Source organism: Cyrtonyx montezumae, unplaced genomic scaffold, assembly GCF_038088225.1.
Source record: "Cyrtonyx montezumae isolate F1298 unplaced genomic scaffold, pur_monq_1.0 scaffold_18, whole genome shotgun sequence".
In the NCBI taxonomy this organism is placed as follows: Eukaryota; Metazoa; Chordata; class Aves; order Galliformes; family Odontophoridae; genus Cyrtonyx; species Cyrtonyx montezumae.
Window position 1 is genome coordinate 16,289,065 of NW_027071914.1, and position 14,448 is coordinate 16,303,512.

General features: G+C 54.1%; 1 protein-coding gene across 1 annotated transcript; it reads left to right on the top strand.

Annotated features, from left to right (window-relative positions):
• Positions 1–4,608: 4,608 nt before the first annotated feature.
• LOC136047715 (interleukin-4-like) lies at positions 4,609–6,345 on the top strand. The gene is made up of 4 exons (XM_065735011.1): positions 4,609–4,749; positions 5,219–5,269; positions 5,603–5,716; positions 6,158–6,345. The coding sequence occupies exons 1-4, from the start codon at positions 4,609–4,611 to the stop codon at positions 6,266–6,268; spliced, it is 417 nt and encodes a 138-aa protein (XP_065591083.1). The 3' UTR covers positions 6,269–6,345.
• Positions 6,346–14,448: the final 8,103 nt, after the last annotated feature.

The following is a 14,448-nucleotide window of genomic DNA, read 5'->3' on the forward strand; positions in this document are numbered from 1 at the left end:
AATGCTGCTAACATACATTGCGTTTGCAGTTTTAACTGAGAAGCTTCACTGACTCTAGCATTACTTCCTGAAGGGGAATTTTCTTGAAGATACAATCAACAGAACCCAATGACTTTGAATTTACAAATTTTCCTGTTCTACCTGCTCGTCTTAGCATGACGCATACATCCCAGCTCACGAAGAATTATCTTCAGAAGCATTCCCCTGCCTTGGTGTGCTCTGTGTTGGTTTTTTTTTTCACTTGGGTCCCTAACTTACAGACACAGTTTGCAAACCTTCCCTGTGCACATTTGTGCTTACACCAGCCCTGCTCTGATCCTCGGCTGCAGGCGGCACGCACACGGTGCGTTTCAGAGATGAAACGCTTGGTCAGGACTTAGAAAAATATGTATATATATATATCCAGAAAACGGGGTGTGAACCGAAACCAACCGCTCTGATATGAGGTGTCAGTGCTCAAAGTGACGAAAAAACACAGTGATGCTTTTCACACCTTCCGTCTGAAAGGGGAAGCAGTCGGCCCCGCCGCGAGGGCATCCCTGCTGCACCGCTTCCTGCCCCGCTGCCCCGCGCTGGCAGAGCCACCAAGGGGAAAAGTAGAAAGAATCTGATAATCTGACCTGCTGTCTGAGAGCTGACAGTGATTAGGAGAGCCATGGGATCCGAGAGCAGCGCAGCTGCTGTGCCGTGGCAGCACGCAGCCCTGCTCCGGGAGCACGGGATGCCCACGCTGTCGGCACAGGCAGGTGCTGGCAGCTCGGCCTGCACAAGGGTGCAGAGCCTTGCCGGGCAGCAGTAGTGGTTTGGGGGAAGGGGGAGTTCTGCTCCCATAACCATGGGCTTGCTTTCGGGGCTGGGAATCAGCCCTGGATTGAGGTCTCTGTCATGCAGCACCCAATGAGAGTACTCAGAATCATGGAGTCATTGAGGCTGGGAAAGGCCGCTGGGATCACCTCACCCATCCCCACCACCGCCTCTGTACTGCGTCACGTGTCTCCAGCAGAGCTTAGTTCTGGTTACCAGCACTCAGATGCCAAGGTAGCACATTCACCAGGAAAAAAACGGCCTCAAAGCCATCCCAGCCTGAACAGCCTTAGTTCTGTTGGAGTTTATGTTAGCAGTGGAAAACTGACGCCCCAGAGTCCCCACACTTCCTTCAGCACCAGTGCAGCAGTTGTGTGTTGGGGGAAACTCAAAGTGCTTGGTGCATTTCATGCTCCTGAAGATCCAGAACACGAAACAGACGTGGTTGTCTACAAATAAATGCCACAAACCAACCCCATGAAAACAGATGATGCTCTCAAAAGTTTAATAATTTAATGTCACCATATAGCTTTGTTAGCAGCTAAATGTCACTGCAAATATCACTTCTCATCTATTTCAGTATGACGGTTTGTTTACTAACCACGTCGGCAGCCTGCCAGGAGGCAGCACTTCTTGACTCTGCTCACTGCAAGATTACACCTTTGGGATGTTGCAAAGTCTCCTTCCTCTGGCTGCATCCTGCTCCAAAACCCATCCTTGGTTTGTGCTGGATGCCTGCAGCACTCCATCCCTTCCAGCTGTGGGGCAGCTGCAGCCTCCCCCAGCACTCGGCCTGAAATCCTCCATTTATAAACTCAGCCACTGATGGAAGAGATACGGCGTGTGCTGATGCTCCATGTTATACGGTGACCCACATTCGGGTTGGGTTGGGTTTTTTTCTTTTGGCTTTTTTTTTTTTGGCTTTTTTTTTTTCATGTTATAAAATGTTGTATTCAAATTCTCCACCATTTTCTAAAATTAAGGAGCAAATGGCCTCAGAGAAATGCTGTGGCTGCTCCGGGGATTTCTTTGAAACATCACTGGAAGTGAAATGATGGTGACAGATGCTGTCCAAAATCGAGGTCTCGATATCACAGGCGGGACAGGGTTCCTGAAACCTCACATCATCTCCTGCACCCAGTCAATCCCAGCACTGATGTGACCCAGGGATGTGTTTGGCTGCGTCCTGAGCCTGGGCCAGCACCCACAGCACTGGGGCAGATGGCACGAGGCTGTTGCTCTGACCATAAGGACACAGCCCACTTGAAATCACACTGCCAGAGTCAGGAGCAAGTGGAGGATTCTCTCCCAAGGATCAGGCTAACCCTCTGGCAGTGCCTAACTCCTTCCTTTGGGTCCTTGAGCCCATCCATTGCCACCAGCACCGCTCTGTGCCCTCAGCACTGCCCAGTCCGGCCATTCAGGTGCTCTAGTTCTGCACAGGATGCTGTGGGCCTCCAGCCCCAGCTTCACTGCTGCAAAGGAGAAAGAAGCAGGACACGAGGCGTCAAGCTTGGGCTGCCCTGAGGGTCACATTGGGCATGCAGACACACTGCTGGCCTCCGCTGTCACCATCCAGAGACACCATGGTGAAAGGTCCGATTGTGCCACCCAGAGGTGGTGGTCACTGCCCACCTCTCCACTTCATGGGGCAAGAGAAGGCATAAGCACCATCCAGCTCAACCTAAGTCAACCTTGTTGAGTTAGAAACAAATGGCAGCAGCAGCATTTTGCATGCTTTCCATTTCAGGATCGTGTTTTCCAAGGCCTGCTTGGCCCTGGGCTCATTTCCACACTGCCCTGGTGGCAGCAGCTCCCTGGCAGCTGGGATGTGTTCACTCCCAGGGCACAGCCCTCTTGATGAGTAGATGCAGCTCAGCTGGTCCTGCTCTGTTTGCAGCCCTGGGGACGGGCAGAGGGAGCACTGCCAGCGCCGGGTGCTGCCCAGACAGACACTTCCTTTAGCACTGTGTGATCGCTGCGTGTTAATGCCTAGCACAGCTGAGGATGCTCCATGAATGCTCTTTTGCTGTTGGACCACCACTCCCAGAGCTCTGAGCTCCCTTCTCAACCCCCCCCACCCCAGCCCAGGACCAACCCCCAGCTCTGTCCCATTTCTCAGAACCAGACTCCACTTTCGAGCTATCATTCTCCACCCACACGAGCCCAATTGGTACGTCAGCCTTTCCCATCATCAAGTTCACATTACCGTATCAATATTTGAAGGAATGATTTTATCTGCCCTGGGGTGGGGTGACACACGCTCCCCACGCAGGTTCGTGGGTGCAGGGGCATCCATGCCCCATGACACCATATCCACGAGGCACCCGGACCCCGACAGCCCACCCCATCCGCTGGGACGCTGGCTCCTGCCCTAGTGTTGCACAGAGGACCTGCTCAAGGGAGCTGAGAGCTTCTCCTGCAGGAAATGGGTTTGGGACAGACAGACAGACAGACAGCTCTGCATGCACCCCAGCTCCGTGCTCTCAGTGGCTGTGCCCCAGCTCCCTGTTTTGTGGGAAATTCAATGGCTGGGAACGATGTCCTCCTCCTGTTTGCTGCCAGGACAGCAGCGATTGAAGCTCTCACAGTGACAGAGCACTCCAGCCCTGCTCTGTCACTGCAGTGTCTGGCTGTCCAATATAGGAGAAAGGCACTGCAATGGGACGGGAATCATTTGAGAGCTCAGCACCGGGATGGACCACGCAGTGCCTCGACTGTAGTGAGCATCAAAGAAGCAATGAACACAACCTTGTGAAAAGGGAAATGTTTGACACAAGAGCGTGGCCCCCCGGGCACTGCAGAGCTGTCCCTGCAGGACGGGGTTCGTGGTGCAGAGCTGAGCCAGACCTCGCTGAAACCCCAACACCCACACGCCACAAAACTCCCTCCGCTGCCTCTTCCTTTACATGCAAGTGCAATTTTTTGTTTCTTTGCAGATGTTTAACATCTTGATAAAAGCCTTGAGGTTTTCTTTCCTTTCAAATCTGATTTGGGCTACTTCAGCTCAGGGTTCTGCTGCCTGTATGGCCAAGCACTGTGAATTCTTCCCGGCCCTGGTTCATCTGCCCCTCTCCATCTGCAGCCGTCCACCATCCCCATCTCCGAGGCACTGCGGTGATCCTGTGGTGCCTGTTGCCACCAGAGATGGTGGACTCATCCTTGGGGTCACCTTTGAGGACACACGTGGCAGTAAGGTCCCTGTGCCAGCAGTTGGGGTGCCCACAGAAGCAGTGGCCTTCACTGCCCAGTTCCCTAGCGCGTGGTGTGGGGGGAAAGCACCAGAATCAAGGGACCACACACGGGGGTTGTCTCAAATCCCATGGTGGGAGAGCCCGCCAGCGTGTCCAGTTGCACATATCCACAGTGGGTCCTCCTGTGCTACTATTTGTCTTTTCTCTGAACAAGAGGAGAGCTCTGGGACGTGAGCCCACTGCTCAGCCCTGTTCCTCCCCGCGGCGTTTGGATGTCGCTCACGTTGATGGCGTTCCACGCACAGCACGCGGCGCCGAGCAGAAATTCTACACTTCCCATTTCGGTATCTCCAAATCTATCAATAAGGTGATTAAAATCTGCACCGTAGGGGAATAGAAGATAAAGTCAGTTAAGGGCAAAAAGTCTTTTGCTGTCACCATTACATAATCCCTTCTTTGGGGAGCAGGGCCCTGCTGCCCACTGAGCAGCACAGGAAGAACCTATATTTGGTATCGGATGGGATGATGCTGCCGGGTCGGGCTATAAAATCACGTCCTGCCAGCAGTGAAGCACTGAAGCCCTGAGAGAGAGCCAGGTGGCAGAGCCAGGATGTGCCGCACGCTGAAGGCTGCCCTTGCTCTCCTCTGTCTGGCAGAGCTCGTTGCCTCCAGATCGCTGTTGACAACCTTGTCCCCGCTGAAGCTGTCAGACATCACCCACAGCATCCAGCAGTTCAGCAGAGGAGCGCAGGTAAGGAGCAGACAGCTCGTGGCTTTTCCTCACCTGTGGCCATTCCTTGGCACTGCTTAGTGAGAGCTCCCAGCAGTTGGCCCTGGCCCTGTCTGATGTCACCCGTGGGGTGACATCTGGAGGGTGCAGCTCTTCTCCTCGCTGCTCAGCTGGGCCTGGGCAGCTGATGTGTTCAGTGCCACAGAATGCTGCAGCCCACGGGGAGAGCTGCTCGGGGCGGCTGTAGGCAGCTGGTGGCAGGGACGTGGCAGCAGGGCTGCGTTTCCCACTCCTGGTGACAATGGCAGCACCTAGGGCCCATTGATGCCATGTCCCCACGCAGTGAGATGGGAGCACCGTGTCCCCAGGCAGTGGGTGGCAGGGCTCTGACAGCTGCTCCTCGCTCACTGCTGCTGCTGCTGGCTGTGGGTGGTGCCATCGACGGGGTGCAGTCTGCTAACGACAGCTCTTGCTTGTGTCACCTCCCCAGGTCCCTTGCAATGACACCAGAGTGGCACAGGTGGTTTTCACGGATCGGAAGGTAAAAGAAAAAAATAGAGATACGCGGAAAAGATGTCTTTAATTGATACAACCATAACCAGAGTGCTTGCCGACACCGTGCACAGAACACGGAGCTCAGTTTGGTACTCACAGGGTGCGAGTGGTGTGAGCACACCCAGCTGGGTGCAGCTCCCTGCCCTACAACCAAATGGGCCAGGCTGTTGGCCAGCACCCATGGGTGCCACTGCTGCTTGCATAGCAGAGTGCAGCCGAGGGTTTAGGGTATCCTGGGAGAGCTCCCAGTGGCCCCGGGCACTCGGGTGGGCAGCATGGAGTGAAGCTGTGGTGCTGATATTTGCGTTCGTGTTCACAGCTGTCAGAGTACGAGCTGCTGTGCCAGGCTGCCAGGGTGCTGGCCAAGGTGACCCACTGCAAGAAGGACTACGAGCCCCTCATCACCAACCTGCAGAGCCTGCACCGCAAGGAGGTAAGCACGGGGCAGGGCGGTGCCTTCATCCCCTGCCGCTTCAGCATCCTCAGCCCTGAGCGCTGCAGCCCTGCAGCCGTCTCCGGGTGCCGTCCCTGGGGCTGCAGCCCCACCCACACTGCGGGATGGTTCACCACGAGGGGGGGAAGATGCTGAATGAATCATAGAATCGTTAGGGTTAGAAATGATCATTAAGTCCAACCCCAGCCCGACTTCACCACGCCCATGTCCTCAGGTGCCACACCTCCACATTTCTCTGCTTGCAGGAGTGTAGCTGGGTGTTTGTCCCCATCCCCCCCACCCCAGGACAACTCCTTACCTCTCCCCATGGCCGTGAGCTCCGGGGTGCAGATGCAATGAGACCACTTTCTTTTGCTGCTCCGTTGACTACAAACTGCTGAGCCCTGCTGCATACTCACGTTTACATTTCTCCTCCCCCAGAGCTGCTCGCTGAGCACTGACAATGAGATCTACCTGCGGAACTTCTTGCCGGCACTGGGGAACTTCACCCAGGCTCTGTACCGACGGATCTCAGCCACAGCTGCAAACTGAAGCCCGGCCCCACTGCCTCCACCCTGCGGCCCCCGAGCTGGCAGCTCCTCAGATTGGCTCTGCAGTTCTGAGCTCTCCACAGCATGCACTTCCCCAGCTCTGAACCCAAACCCAACTCAGTCCTAAATGCCTGGGAGCACCCCAGCCCTGGCTGTCCCCTGTGGCAAAGGGAAATGTCCCCAACCCCATCTCCATCATCTCCATCTCCATCCCCACCTTCCTCCCCATCCCATCCCATCCCATCCCATCCCATCCCATCCCATCCCATCCCATCCCATCCCATCCCATCCCAGCACCTCTCTGGCTGAGGCCAAGCTCTCTGTCCCACAGCTGGGCACTGCAGTGGGTCCCATGTGCAGGGGAACACCGGGGACACGTGTCCCCAGTCCCCAGCGCTGGGTATTCCCGAAGCAGCCACCAACACAGCGCTTTAACTCGTTCACCTCCCAACGCAGAGACAAACAAAACCAAAACCAAATTATCTGCTTCCTGTTCCTCTAATGAGGGGAGGCTTCTCATCCTAACGAGATCAAGATCTGGGCTGAAGCACCGTGCTGCACGGAGGCCCCGCTGCAGTGCTCACGGGAGGAGCACGGCCGGCACTGAGCTTCAACTTTCGGTGCCTTTTGTACCGTCTGTGCGCTTTTAAGTTATTAATAGCAAGGTTAGGAGAGTCTGCAGGGTAACTGGATCCAGTGGGTGCTCATGGGCGTCGTACTTCTAGAGATTATTTATTATGTTTTATTTAAATAACTTATTTTTATACTGCACAATCTGAGGATTCGAGAAGTCCTGGCTGGGGGAAGCAGCTTATGTGTGCTTTAGGCCCCAACAAAAGGGAAAAGGCAGCGTTCAGATGTTTTGTTTTTAACTTATATGATAGTAGTGCTGGGGAATACAGTCATATTTAAAATACTGCTACCTCATCCCCAGGGAGCCGTTAGCGCCTGATTAATTGCCTTTCCACAACAGATGAATGTATGCTGATGGATAACTTATTCGCCTTCTCTGTATTTAAAATATTTGTATGATGTCAGAGTTAATATATTCAAATCATCCCGTATTTGGAAGTCAGTATTCTGTTCGTTTTTGACTTTGCACTGATGTTGTAGGGACGTTGCTCAATAAAGCACTGACACAGGATCTCACTCTATGCCGCTGCCCCACCGCCTCATGCTGCCCTCTGGGTGCTGTCAGCACAGGGCTGGGGATGCTTGGGTCCAATCATGGATGCACATGTGCAGTGGGGGTCCGCTGCAGCCCTGGGGTTGGTTTTGGATAAACCACAGCCCTTCCTTTGGGTCAAAGGTTAAAGGGGAAAGCCAAGCTCTGTGGAGAAGGATCCGAGCGTCCTGGTGGCCAACAAGGAGCCAGCGGTGTGCCCTCATGGCCAAGAAGGGCAACGGTGTCCTGGTTGATCAAAGGTTAACAAACATCTGATGAATGGTTGACCAACAGTTGACCATGAGCCAGAGGTGTGCCCTGGTGGCCAAGAAGGCCAATGGGGCCCTGGGGTGCATCACCAAGTGGACGGTCAGCAGGCGAGGGAGGGTCTGAAGGTCTCCTCCCATCTCCTTTCTACCCTGTGGGGGCCACATCTGGAGCACTGCACACTGCACGGGGCTCCCCAGCTGCTGGTAGATGGGGAACGGTTGGGGAGAGCCCTGAGGAGGGCTGCAGGGATGGGGGCCCGGAGCAGCTCCTGGTGGGGTCAGGCTGAGAGCTCCAGGGCTGCTCACCTCGGGGAGAGAGAGCCAAGAGGGGATGTGGCCAGCACTGATCAGTATCTGAAGGGCAGAGCTCAGGAGGATGGGGCCAGGTTTGGTGGTACCCAGCAACACAACAAGGGGCAGTGGGAACAAACTGGAGCCCAGAGAGATCCATCTATAACATGTGGAAGGACTTCCATGCTGTGAGGGTGGCAGAGCCCCGGAGCAGAGCCCAGAGGGAGGGGGAACTCTCCTTCTCTGGAGATACTGACACCTGAGAGGTGACCTCCGGGTCCTCCCCAACTTCTCCAGTTCCGTGATTTGGAGCTGGTGGCCATGCCACCCTGCGTGGCCACGGGGACGCGGGTGCTGGCACTCCTGGGCACCGCTGCCCCCGAGGTGTGGGATGCTTCCAGCCACAGGAATGGCAGCAGGTCCATCCCTGCAGGATGAGAGCAGCGCAGGAGGAGGGAGGAGCACCAACACATAGGGGTGTGCAAATTGGCCATCAATTAACACAGTCATGCACCTACAGCTACTAAGGGGCAGATCCCCAGAGCACTGAGGGCAGGGCAGGTGGGTGGGATGGGGAAGGGCTGCAGCCAAGTCCTGCAGCAGTGGGGCCTGACTTAGGGAGCTCCCTGGGAGCACAACTGGGCTCCAGGACCCCCAGTCCCGCAGGGCACAATCAGACTGCACTATGACCGTGGGCAGCACCAGCATCACCGCTGTATCCCACCTTTGGGAAGGGGCTCAGGAACCTGGCCTGCTCTGTGCCTTGCCCACTGCTCTTGATGCCATTTTCCACAGTGATTCACCCCGAGTAGCTCAAAGGTTATGTTTTTCTGTTAATTTGGCGTTTTCTTTTAATCAACTCCAGTTTCAGAGCTTTCCACCGTGAGCGCTGCAGATAACACCGTGCCTGCCACTGCCAGCCTGGGGATGCCCACCCCGTGCCACCCCATCCCCTTCCCCCCGTGTGAAGCTGCTCTGTGTGTGCCCATCGGGGCCGCAGGGAACTGATCCCGGGCAGAGCTTTCAGCCAGGGCATAATTAGACAAGCAAACTTTTAGTCTGGTTACTCCTAATTTAATGGAGCGCTCGCAGACTCTTATCAAGCATCTGATGGGGAGTTGCTATTTGAGTTAGAAAAATACCTATTAGTTATTACAAAACTCCAAAGTTTCCCAGCTCAGCTAATTTCTCAGCATTATTTCCTGCGGTGATGCCACCAACACCGGTGCTGTCACCTCCCAGGGCTGTGCCAGGGAGGGACGTGGCATCCCCAGCTCAGTGCCATCAGGGCAGAGCCACGTGTCCCCACGTCCCAGTGGGTGTCACGGGGCCCCTGAGAGAGCTGGGTGTGTGCAGCCTGGGGAAGAGATGGCTCTGGGGAGAGCTCACTGTGGCCTGTCAGGACCCAAAGGGGCCGTGGGAAAGGAGGGGACAGGCTCCTGAGCAGAGACGGTTGGGATAGGACGAGGGGGAACGGTTTCAGACTAAAAGAAGGGAGAGTTAGACTGGGTGTAAGGAAGGAGTTGCTTATGCTGAAGGTGGAGAGGCACTGGCACAGGCTGCACGGAGAGACGGCGGGGGGTGGGCACGGGTCAGACAGCACAGGTCAGGCTGGGGGGGTCTGAGCACCGAGCTGTGCCTCTGCTCACTGCAGGGAGTGGGCCCAGGTGGCCTTCAGAGGTCCCTTCCAACCCAAGGCACGCTGTGACTCGATGACCCTCAGCTCCACCTCCTCCCCCAGGTCAGGAGTGCCCCGCGCTGACCCAGTGCTTTCTGTTTCTCCTCGTGCAGGTGGAGATAACAAGCTAGACCAACCCGCACGCGGATCGGCGGTGCTTTGCATGATATGGAGATATTCAAATGACGGGAGAGGCGAGCGGTGGGAGCTCGGAGGACACGAAGGGAAAAAAAAGCAGCGACGCTCCGTTATCTGCGCGCGGTCGCATCTGTGGTCCTCGGTGCAGTGCCCAAACCTCGCAGGGAGAGAAAGTCCTGGGATACGGAGAAACGGCGAAGCAAAAAGCTGCGCGGGCTTTTCTTTTTGCACCATCTGCCTCCTACCACCGTTATCTGAACGGTGGAAATTTCCTACGTTGAAACGTAATGCGAGATCAGAAGAAAACCTTGACTTTTACCAAAAAGACCTGTTCTCCTAAATGGATGTGAGCAACTTTGGAAAGTGCAGATAAGGGAAAAAAAAATCAGTTTTTCCCTCCGTTTCAGCAATTTTTAAAGCAATAAATTGAGATGTTTCGCCCAGAAAAGCACAGACAGGTGCATCCCAGAGGCCATGAGCTCCTCGCTGCCCATCCTGCTGCTGCTGCTGGTGCTGCTGGGCGGCCCCGGGGCTGCGAGCACGCTGCCCTCACGGCCCTCACTGCTGCTGAAGGAGGGCATCCAGATAGCAAAGAACATGCAGAAAGAGGTGGGAGAGCAGCACTGGGCCAGGGGGGCCGAGCTGCACTGAGATGTGTCCGCGTGTCCGCCTGCATGGTGCCGTTCACAGTGGCATCGATCTCCCTAAATTGCTCCTCTCTTCTGTTTCTCTAAAGGCTTCCTGTGTCAAGCTGAACGTGACGGATATCTTCGCAGGCAGTGAGGTAAGGGGAAAGCCAGCTCGAGGGCTGGGAGAGGGAGGACGGAGCCCGATGTGGGCGCACTCCAGTTCCACGGCGCTGGGGCACCATCCCCCCTGGGTTCTGCCCCATGGGCCACAGGGAGAGCAGCACCGAGCATGTGCTGCAGCAGCACGGGGCTTGTTTGTGTGGGGTTTTCGGAAAGGAAGAGAGGAACTTCTTCCTTTGCCTTGGAGCCCCGTGTCACTCTCGGACACCCACGCACCCCGATCACGCTGCGGTTCAGGTGCCGTTAGGAGAGCTATCCCTCTTTAGCCCCTTATCCGGAGGAAGGCTCTTCAGCTAGCAGAAGATTCAATGGCAGATAATAAAGCCTCTTTCTGCTCTCAGAATTGCTGCCTAAGTCGAGCGCCCGGCCCCAGAGTTCCTGTTTTCACAGAAAGCTGCTGCCCCCCCCAGCCCGCAGGCACAGAGCAGGGAGCAGAGCTGCAGCCCCGGGCAGGAGGAGAAGGGAGCAGGATGCAGGAGAGCAGCCAGCAGCTGCAGCCCCGGGACAGCTGCTCCCTGGAGGCATTTGGGGAGAAAGCTGAAGAAACGAGAGCAGGGTCAGCTCCAATGTACCCACCCTACTTCCAGATGCGGGCAGCGATCTACTGGGAAAGGAACCGAGTGATTTCCTCAGCACTGAGGGTGCTTTTCTACTCCCCTCATCCGTGCTGAGGATTTGCAGAGCTGCAGCAGCAATGAGCCCCAGCCCGGAGCTGTCCTGGCTGAGCTGAGCCGAGCCAGGCACACCTGGGGACAGAGGGGATGGGCCAGCGTGCACCCTGAGCCCCTTGGAGTAGAAATGCATTATTTGTGCTGTTTTAACCCATAAACTGCACCAAGCGGGCTCTTAAACAGCCACGTGCATCTTCTTGCAGACAAACAAGGGAAGTGAGCTCTTATGCAAAGCCTCCATGGTGGTTCGGGAGAGCCAGCACTGCCACAAGGACCTGCAGGGCCTCTTCCTCAACATGTGTCAGCTGGTGAATGCCAACAGCACCTCCCTCAAGGTAAGGCTCTGTCCCCACCCCGCACAGAGGTGCTGCCCTGCTGCACACCCGGGTTCTGCTGCTCTCCACCAACTCCATTTCTCAAAGACTCGTGCTCTGGGCACATTGCTCAGCACTCACGCACTGCTCAGTTCTCCTCTCCAGCTGCCAAACCCAGGCAGGAAAACCAGGGCAGACACCTTGACATCACACTTCCATTGCAGGCACCGTGTCCCGTGGCAGCAGGACACACCACTTCAATGACCAAGTTCCTAGAGGACCTGCACAGATTGCTCCAACAACTAATGAAAGAGAATTTGTCTTCTTTTTAATTATTATATTGACACTGTGTTTCTAAAGATTATTTATAAAGATTCTTTAATATATATTTTTTTGAATAAATTTGCTGACTCCGTGTGACAGTTCCTAACCAGAGCCTAAAAAGAGATGGGAGGGGGTTTGCTGCTGGTGGTGAACAGTGAGCAGAGTCAGGACTACAGTGGCACAAGGGGAGGGCTCCGATGAAAGTGGCCCTGCAAGGAGTTGAGTTCGTGCTCAGAAATAGCTCAGGAGAAGGCAGAGCACAAGCAGTGCCCACACTTCATAGAAGAACATGGCATAAGCTCAGCAGTGTGTGCTGAAGCTGGAAAGCAAGAGGGAAGGGCCGTTAAGGAGTAGGGGGGTTGAGCCAGTCAGGAGCTGAGTGTACACAGAGGATTCCCCTCTCACTTTATGCTCTGCCCCAGGAGTACAGAGGTTAGAGCTGAAAGAATAGAGAACAAACATAGCAAAAGCACTGCAAGGAAGGGACAGCTCCAAGCTGTGGCAGCAGTCAGGTGCTCCCCAGACACCTAAATACCTATGGGACTGTTACTATCAATCAGTTTGCAACTTTGGCATCACGTAGGAGAGTGCTTTGGAAAGTCCCAGGACTGAAGGGTTTGGTTTGTGCATCAGCTGAGTCAGAATACTCAGGGAAGCTGCAGCGTTAGCAGACCACAGGAAGCCTGTTACCTGCTGCAGGAGAGGGCTGAGCCAGCTTCCAGAAGAAACACAACGCAAAGGAAACAGAGCTGAGCATTTCCCATTACTGCAGGTAACAACTTCACACCACCCAAAGTGCAACAGGACCGTGATGCAGCTGAAGGAGAACAGTGAGAGAAGTTCAGCAGCACCCCAGGGTGCACACACAGGGCAGGGCTGCAGGGCAGGGCAGTGCTCCAGCTCAGACCCCCCCTACTCCCAGCACAGTGGGGGCAGTTTATGGGGCACAGCTCCCAGTTCTGACCTTTCCTGCAGCCTTGCTGAAGCTGCTCTCGTGCTGCCCTGCCTGCAGCTCCCATGGGAGGAGCAGGACACCCCCCAGCACCCCAAGCCCACCTCAGGCTGCTCAGGAAGGGCTCCATTACATCACCTCCTGACATCATTTCTGCCTCTCAATGGATTTACAAAGTCTACATGGATAAAGTTATTTGAAAAAGTGGGCAGAGAGGTAGACCTAGGAATCAATGATTTTATTTCACAGTATGAACATGCTGCAGGGACACAATACTGATATGTACAGCATAGGGAATAAAATTAAACCATAAAACAAAGAACATTAACATAAACAGTTGGAAAACCAATAAATATGCAGAGAAGTTATACGAACATTAGCAGTTTTTCCTTATGTACAGAACTGGCTGAGCAGAACTGCTGAGAAAGGTGAGAGCTGGGTGTGCAGACTGAGTTAGTTACTGAAAGGCACTGAGGACCATTTTCACTTCCCTTGAACCTGCAGAAAGGTTCCATAACAACTTAATTCTGAAATGATTCATTTGCACAGCATTAAACGACATACAGCCAGAGAAACTCTGCACGATTTGCTGGAATGAGGGGAAGCTTCTGGTGAAGAGATGCCAAAAATAATACACACTGTGTATGTGCTACAGCTACGTGGCATGCACTGGCCTGGGATGAAGATGGCTGCACTGACTGAGCCATCAAAAACCCACACAAACTCAAGCCCTTCCTCTTTAAGGCTCAGTACAGGGATGTCTGACACCTGCAAGACTGTCCAGAGCTGCAGAGGACCTACACAGCAAACCTGCAAGCAGGGCTCTGCTTTGAGAGGAAGTTTCCAAAACTTCAGCAAAACAGCACAGTGAAAAAGGTAAGCCAAGCTGACAGAGCATCATGAAGAAGGTTGTGTTCTACATCAAAGCAAACTCCTCTGGCAAGAACAGAAAATTCGTTCTCCAAAACAATCCCCCCTAACAGGAAATCACAACCAATTTCTCTCATCTAATTACAAAGCCGTGCAATTATTTATTTGAAGCTTTTCCCTGCCTCGAGGATCTTTTCAATATGCAGAGCTCTACTGTTTCCAGCAGAAATAACAGGCATACAACCCAAGTACACAGCTTTGTAGACAGATTTTAAATGCTGTAAATGCAGCCCCAGCTTTCACCTACCAATGCTTTGCTGGGTGAAGAACTCAGTGGCCTTTGGGAGTACAGCTCAGGAGAAACATTCTTGAAAACAGATCACTTGACAGAACAAAGCACAGCAGGACGTGAAACAAGAGGAAATAGTTTGTCCTGGTTCTGAGGAACAGACCCAAGCTATGCATCTGTCTGCTCAGACCAGAACATCCCTGCCTGCTTAGAAGACAAAGTGGCATTGGAGACATCTTCAGTCCATCTTAGCTGACAAATGCAACACGATATCTTAAGCTGAAGCACGTTTGAAATAAATTCAGTTCTTCAGGAAGAAATCTGACCAGTTTAGATCAGACAAAAATCTTTACCTCTTTCCAAATGCTGGATTAGGAAAAACTGCCAGTGTCTGTACGTGCAGCTTGTAGG